This window comes from Ursus americanus, chromosome 13 (assembly GCF_024610735.1).
Source record: "Ursus americanus isolate L20-20 chromosome 13, mUrsAme1.1.p, whole genome shotgun sequence".
NCBI lineage: Eukaryota > Metazoa > Chordata > Mammalia > Carnivora > Ursidae > Ursus > Ursus americanus.
Window position 1 is genome coordinate 39794293 of NC_142139.1, and position 8047 is coordinate 39802339.

The following is an 8047-nucleotide window of genomic DNA, read 5'->3' on the forward strand; positions in this document are numbered from 1 at the left end:
AAAAAAAAGCACCCCCTCCCCCAAAAAAAACCAAACTACTGGGACTACATCAAAATAAAAAGTTTCTGCACAGCAAAGAAACAATCAACAAAACTAAAAGGCAACCTACTGAACGGGAGAAGATACTTGCAAATGACCTATCCAATATAGTATCCAAAATATATAAAGAACTCCTACAACTCAACACTAAAAACAGAAATAATCCAATTAAAAATGGGCAGAGACATGAATAAACATTTCTCCAAAGAAGACCTACAGATGGCCAACAGACATGAAAAGATGCTCAACATCACTAAATATCAGGGAAATGCATACCTAAATCACAATGAGATATCACCTCGCACCTGTCAGAATGGTTAAACTCAACAACACAAGATACGAGTGTTGGTAAGGATGTGGAGAAAAGGGAACTCTCTTGCACTGCTGGTGGGAATTCAAACTGGTGAAGCCACTGTGGAAAACAGTCCTAGAGGTTCCTTAAAAAATTAAAAATAGGATTACCCTATGATTCAGTCATTCCACTACTCGGTATTTACCCAAAGGATACCAGAACACTAATTCAAGGGGATGCATGCACCCTAATATTTATAGCAGCATTATTTACAATAGCCAAGACATGGAAGGAGCCCAACTGTCCACCGACAATGAATGGATAAAGAAGATATGATATATACATACAACGGAATATTATTCAGCCATCAAAAAATGAAATCTTGCCATTTGCAAGGACATGGATGAGCTCGAGAGTATACTGCTAAGTGAAGTAAGTCAAAGACAAATACCATATGATTTCACTCACGTGTGGAATTTAAGAAACAAAACAAGCGAACAAAGAAGAGAGACAAAAAAAGACTCTTAAATATAGAGAACAACAACAAAAATAGTGAACTGGGGGTTACCAGAGGGGAAGTGGGAGGGCAGATGGGTGAAATAGGTGATAGGGATTAAGGAGTGCACCTGTCGTGATGAGCACTGGGTGATGTACAGAATTGTCTATATTGTACACCTGAAACTAACATAACACTACATTAATTATACTAGAATTACTTTTAAACAAAATAAAAGTAAAGTGTATCAGCCTTACCTTCCTTAATCCTATGACATGTTCTTTTAAAGCAGGGATCCTATTTTATAAATCTTTTTATAGTCCCTGTATTTTCTATACCATTTTGCATATATCATGCTAATGAGGATAGCTAGACAGGTTTCTTAAGATTTTATTTAATTGAGAGAGAGAGCACAAGTGGCAGGGGCAGAGGGAGAGATAAAGGGATAAGCAGACTCCCCAATGAGTGGGGAGCCCCCCATGCAGGGCTTGATCCCAGGATCCTGAGATCATGAGGTGAGCAGAAGGCAGAACTTAACCACTTAACTGACTAAGCCACCCAGGCACCCCTCACAGGTCTTCTTAAAGATTTGGTGAATGCAGGATCTTTAAACAACATATAAATGTATCTATAGCTTCCACGGGACTTAAAATAAGTCTCTTCAATTTTTTAGACAACTGCAAACTGGGCCATATGACCTGGTATGTCCCATGAATCAACTCAAAAAAACTACAGTTTATGACGTCAAACACTCAGTAGAGGTAACTGAGGTCAGCTATACCTACTACTTGTATTAGACTAAGTCTTCCACCATTTCTGAGTTTCAATTTACTTGTCTTTATTTTTTTTTAAGATTTTATTTTTTTGAGATAGAGTGACAGTGAGTGAGCTAGCGAGCGAGCGCACACACTAGCAAGGAGGAGGGGAGCAGAGGGAGAGGGAAAAGCAGGCTCCCCCACTGAGCAGGGAGCCCCATGTGGGGCTCAATCCCAGGATCCTGGGATCATGACCTGAGCCGAAGGCAGATGCTTAACCAACTGAGATACCCAGGCACCCCTCAATTTACTTGTCTTTAAAATGGGAATAACAAAACATACCCGCTTCCCTCTCAGGTTATTTGTAAGAATCAAGTTAAAGGACGTTGTGAAAGCCCTTCCTCAGCAGAAAAGCATCAAATAAATGTAAAGTATCTGTAAAATATAACAAGCAACATACAGGTATAAACACGTGGAGCATTAATAGCAACTGACTTTTATTAGCAGCCAGTGGGATAGCTTGGAAAAACATGGACTTTCAGGTCAAAAAGACATGGATTCAAGCCCCCATTCTATCGTTTACTAGCTGATGTATCCTGGGCAAGTTGCTTCAATACTTCTGAGCCTGAATCTTTTCAATTATAAAATGGAGAAAATAATACTCACCTCACAAGGGATAAGAAACATCTGATTCATGGTGAACAAGAATTTTATTCTGTGCCCTCATACTGACAATATTACTTATTTTACTCAGTTATAGCAGTGCTTCCAGAGTTTACCATAAAGTCGTCAACATATGGAAAAATAAATTTATTTAGTATTTATTAAACCCTGTTAATGCCTACCACTCTTCCTGGTGATTAGGGGAGGTCCTAGAATTGTGTATTCTCTGTCCTTCGGTGAAACAATATAAAAATGTTGAAGGTGAGTCAGAAGGTCTCAGACCCTTTTGAGAGTCTGATGAAACTACGGTATCTCTCCACAAAGAAAGCTACAAAACTTTCGTGAAATAGAGGATTAGGAAAATATCTTCATGACCTTGGGGTAGGGAAAGCATTCTTAATCAAGGGGCACAGCAAGGGAAGAGGGACACTATAAAGAAAGATTCATAAATACACCTACGTTAAAATTAAGAATTTCCACTTCAAAAGAAACCATAAAGGAAATTTTAAAAATAAGCCCAAGTGGACGTTATTTACAACACATGCCACCAACAAAAGTTCAGATTCCTTTGTAAAAACGCCAACAAATCAATAAAAAATGATAGACAAAAAGGGTGATATATTTAAGCAATGAAAATAAGCTATAGCTGCATATAACAACATGGATAAATCCTACAAACAGTATTGAGTGAAAAAAGCGTAACACTAAAGAACACAGACGGGATGGTTCCACTCATATGAAGCTTTAAAATAGGTAAACTAAGTAATACTATATAGGGATGCATATGCATACAGGTAAGACTGTACAGAAAAGCAAGGAAATAATTATCACAAAAGTCAAAAAAAGTAGTTCCCTCAAGAGGAAAGAAGAGGCCATGCCACTTCTGAGAGATCAGAGTCAGCTTCTAGGGAACTGACAATATTCTATTTCCTGATTTGGATACAGGTTACAAGAGTTTCACTTTATAATTTATGGGCTTTATACACTCTTCTGAATGTATATTGCAAAAATAAACACATCTTCACAACCACACCTACATTTAGCAGGAAGAGGAGTTCACAGACTCCCTCAGTCCATAAAACCCAGATGTATGGTGTCAAGTTATGGGAGATCAAAGAAAAAGAAAACCTAGATTGTAAAATGGTGGGGGAAGAAGGAAGCAGTGAGAACCAGAGAGGCGAAAGATTAGAAAGACAGACAATAAGCAGAAGAAACACGAAGCTTCTGGGTCAGTTCACTCTCTCACTTGGACAGAGCACAACATCTAGCACAAATCCAACTAACAAATGCCCAAGCTTGGTAAGGAATGCAATGGTGTCTGAAAACATGTGAACTAATGACGGGAAAGAGGAGCACAGCCTGTAAAGAAATGTGAAGTATTAAATAATGTATCCCAAAAAAAAAAGAAGACCAATTGTTTCAAGTTTAACCCTCTGCCCACTCCATAATATTTCTGTCCCTCACCCCTTAATGGAAACAGGGCATACTACATGGTTAGAAACTGCAAACACGGGGCGCCTGGGTGGCACAGCGGTTAAGCGTCTGCCTTCAGCTCAGGGCGTGATCCCAGCGTTCTGGGATCGAGCCCCACATCAGGCTCCTCCGTTATGAGCCTGCTTCTTCCTCTCCCACTCCCCCTGCTTGTGTTCCCTCTCTCACTGGCTGTCTCTATTTCTGTCAAATAAATAAATAAAATCTTTAAAAAAAAAAAAAAGAAAGAAACTGCAAACACCAATTTCTAAGTGAAAACATATACAATGTCATGTCCAGCAAAGTATTATCACAGAACCTAGAAAAGCTTGGGATAAACACACATATTGCAACTAAATGATGAACATATATCTGGATCATATCTAGTCTGACCTCCAATACTGTTCACACTACAGTCCATTGTAAGAGAAAGTGAAGCTTTTTGCTGAAGGTAATAGGAATCCAAGGCAGCCTACACTGTTTAAATTAGCAAATCAATGGAGGTACATCTTTGTAAAGTTTTTTCATTGTATTCTTGCAAGAAATATTAATTCATATCCAGCAATTGCCCATGATTTCATTAGTCTGGATTATACTGAACAAAACTATCAATTACTTTCAAAACAACTGGTGTTCACGCAGAAAGTCAAATGCCTTATTTCGATGCAAAGTCCTAGTAATGGGCATCAAGAATTATTCTTAAGGTTCCAAGATCCTACCAACAGCAAAGTGACTATTTCCTTTATGTTCCACTAAATTCTTTCCTTTCATCCCATTTTCCATCCCTCATTGGTTCCCCACAGACCTGTTACCTTCTCTTAATTCTCCAACTTTCCCTCGGGTTAAAGGGAGCCCCATAGTAAAGCTTCTCCATGACTTGATGGAATGTTTACAACGGTCCATTTTCTAAAGAGGCTTTAATGAATCTTTCTCCTCTAAGTCTTTCTCACTTCTCTCCCTCCTGCTGTCATCTCCCTAAGTTTGTTCTTCCCTCCAGTTTGCAGATACGTAGCTAATCCAGTTGGAACCAGAGGCCAAAGAATTTCCTCTCCATCATGTTTGGTAGAAAAGCTGCCCCAGGAACAGAGAAGGGGTGTGGATCTACACTTACCCTTCCACTTAAGTTCCAAACTACTGATCCGAGCCGCCTTTGTGCACCCAAAAACACAAAACCATAAAAGTAACTACAGACCCAAAAATGAGTCTCGGTCGAAACGAACTGCCTTTTGGCATGCTATATCCTGGACTGAGGGGGCTCACAAAAGAACTCTAAAGCAAGTGCTATAGATAACTGGTGAGCTCGGGTGGTGGGGGTTGGGCAGAATCAAAGGTCCGAAGTTCAGGAGACACGCAACCAGACTTGACTCTCAGCACGCGGTTCGACCTGGTAGCGGCCGGGCAGGCAAACCCATCGGGAGGGGTCGTCCCCCGAGACTGCTAGACCCAGAGAATCCTGCACCGGCCTCTGACTCATCTGGAGATAAGTAATCACCCGGGCCACCAAGTTCAAGCCAGCAGCTCCTGGATTTAGTGCGCACGAAACCTCTGTCGTTTCGGCTCCAGGACCACTAGCTGGCAGACACCAGTTCGGATTTCCTGGGGGCTCGGCCCGAGAGTGAGGATGAGGATGGAAAAGCCACTCTCCCTGCGTCTCCCCCCGCAGAGTGGAAGATGCCGGTCCCAGCCGGACGGGTGAGGGAGCGGCCGCCGTCCCGGGCAGGAGCGGCGCGGCCCCGGGGCGCCCAGCCCTCGGTCCCCTCCTCGCCCGCACCCCCTCGCGCTCCCCACGCCCCTCACCTGCGGCCGAGTGGCCCGACAGCGCACGGCCCCGGGCGCGGCGCGGGCCCCCGAACTCGCGGCGTTCGCGCAGCTCTTCCTCCTCGTCCTCCCGCCGCCGGCCCTCAGCCATGGACGAGGCGCGGAGGCGCAGCTCCGGAACGGCGGGCGAGCCGTGGGCCCTGGCGCCGGGTCCGCAAGCACCGGGCGCTCCACGCCAGCGCCCTCGGGCCCCGGAGGGAGGCGGCGGCGGCAGCGGCAGCGGCTACCTCTGCGGACTCCACCTGCAGCCCGCGGGGGAGCGGCCTGGCTCGGGCCGGTTTCCCCGCCTCCTCGCGGCGCACCAGCGGCCTCCTTCTCCCAGCTTTCAGTCTCCCACTCGCTTCCCCCTTCCTCCTTCCCTTCCCCGCCCCGCAGAGTTGGAGCCGGGATGGGGCGGGCTGTGGCCAGGCCTCGCCTCCTCGGGGAGGGGTTACCGCCGCTGGGGCCGCCCCACAGCCACACGCTGGAACCGCCCGCCCGACCAAAACAAACGTGTACAAAATAAATAAATGGGATAGGAAGCCGGGAAAGAGGAGGTGGCTTGGCCTCTTCCTGCCCTTTCACAATATTCCGGTGTCAACAGGAAACCCATTTGCTTGACACTTGAACAAAGGAAGAGGAGGAGGGGGAGAAGCAACCTTCCCTTGGCTGGACTTGGAGAGACTTCGTCAGCTGGGAGCCCTGAACTTGGAAACAAACTTGGAGTTTGATCGAGCCTCTGGGCTGCACGCTTTTTTTCTTTTCCTCTCATATCACCCTTTTAAATGGAGTCTTGCCGGAACACAGGATTTTTAGGGCAGTGAAATGATTCTGTATGTTATAACGGGGAATACATATGAATATACATTTGTCCAAACTCATGGCATGTACAACAGCCAGTGAACCCCAATGTAAACTGTGGGCTTTGGGTGATTATGATGTGTCAGGATAGGTTCTTCAATTGTAACAAATGGATCACTCTCTCCTGGATGTTGATGGGCGGGCGGGGGGAGCTGTGCAAGGGGGTTATTTGTGAAATCTCAGTCTTCCACTCAATTTTGCTGTGAACCTAAAATATAAAGTCTAATTTTTAAAAATTGTTTTTATTCCAGCCTCGCTGGGTTCTACTTACCTTAGGGTTACGAAGTGGCCACAAGCCCTAGAAGAAATGTATTTAAGAGACTCCTACCTGATTAATTGTAGAGAAGTGATTTGGCGCCAGAGTGAAAAACTGTAATTTGGAGCCCTTAGCTATGAGACCGCCCCCTGTGAATGATTTTCAAAGGTGAAAAGAAGGTGTAAAAAAGTTATTATGTGTATCTGTATAGTACACACCTTAGGTTCTGGATTTGCACATACACACGTTCTCACGGAAAGGGGCAGATCCTGGAATCTCAGAAAAATACCGAAAGGACAGGCAGGAACATTGCCTGGACATGAACCTGTAGGAAACTCCCTGGTGGAATGAGCAGGCCTTTATCTCCAGCTTCATGCTCTATTTCTGAGAGATTGTAAGAGTTCCTGATGTCAGCGTGTGAGAGAGAAAAAGAAAGGGAGAAAAGGGTCACTGAAAATAGAATTGCCTGTGGTACCTGAGTGCAGTTTCTTTGCCTTTTCAATAGTGGTTGTTGCTGCCTGAGAAAATCTTTCTGCTTTTAGGCAGATAAGAACCACAGTTGATTTTGTGGAATTGAGGTCAAATCCACAAGTTAGAATTTTATTATTGCATACACAGTTAAATAAGTAGACATCTGGAGAACTTGAAATTAAACTAGGGGAAAAATGTCCTGGACCTGTCGGGTTGCTCTAAGTGCTTGGGTTTACTTTAAGTGAAAGCCTGTTTGTCACTTACCTTCAAGATGAGGAATCACTGGAAGGCTCCTGCTCTGACAACAACACAACTTCACTGAGCTGTGAGTCACTGCTGTGAGTCTCTGCTGTTATTCAGATTCTTGGTTTGAAAAGGCCTAGGGGTTCTGGAAATCAGAGTTTTCAGAAACCACCTCCTTCTTTTGGAATGCATGCTCAAGCCCACTTTACATTCAGCAAACATTTAGGGAAACTGTTGTGTGCCAAATACCACACTAAGTGCTGTAGGGAGACTCAAAAGACAGAAAAAATATTTACTTTCAGGCCCTGTGGTAGGTGTTTTTCAAATTGGTTTTCCCATTTTATTTTTTTATTTTTTAACATAAAATTTACCATCTTAACCATCTTAACCCCCACACCCAACGTGAACTCTTGACCCCAAGATCAAGGGTCATATGCTCCGCTAAGCCAGCCAGGTGACCTGGTTTTCTCATTTTAAATGAAAAAAACATATTCCCTATTCTCCAGTGACAGAGAAAGATTTATCCAGTTTACCACAAAACAATAGAGATATGACCTAAGCAAAGGGTGCCAAGATAGTTTAATGGAGAAGGAATTACCTTAAAACTGGATATTCATGTGCTAAAGAATGAATTTGAACCCCTACTTCTTACCATATCAAAAATTAACTTAAACAGGATCATAGATCTAAATTTAAGACATAAA

At 43.7% G+C, this 8047-nt stretch overlaps 1 protein-coding gene across 2 annotated transcripts in view; it reads right to left on the reverse strand.

Moving 5' to 3' along the window:
* Nucleotides 1-5770, reverse strand: part of SH3D19 (SH3 domain containing 19) — a 168494-nt gene extending 162724 nt beyond the window's left edge. For both annotated transcript variants that reach the window (XM_045798840.2, XM_045798839.2), the window contains exon 1: nucleotides 5513-5770. In XM_045798840.2, coding sequence (XP_045654796.2) covers nucleotides 5513-5624 — 112 coding nt within the window. In that variant the 5' untranslated portion in view covers nucleotides 5625-5770. The remainder of the gene's footprint in view (nucleotides 1-5512) is intronic.
* Nucleotides 5771-8047: the final 2277 nt, after the last annotated feature.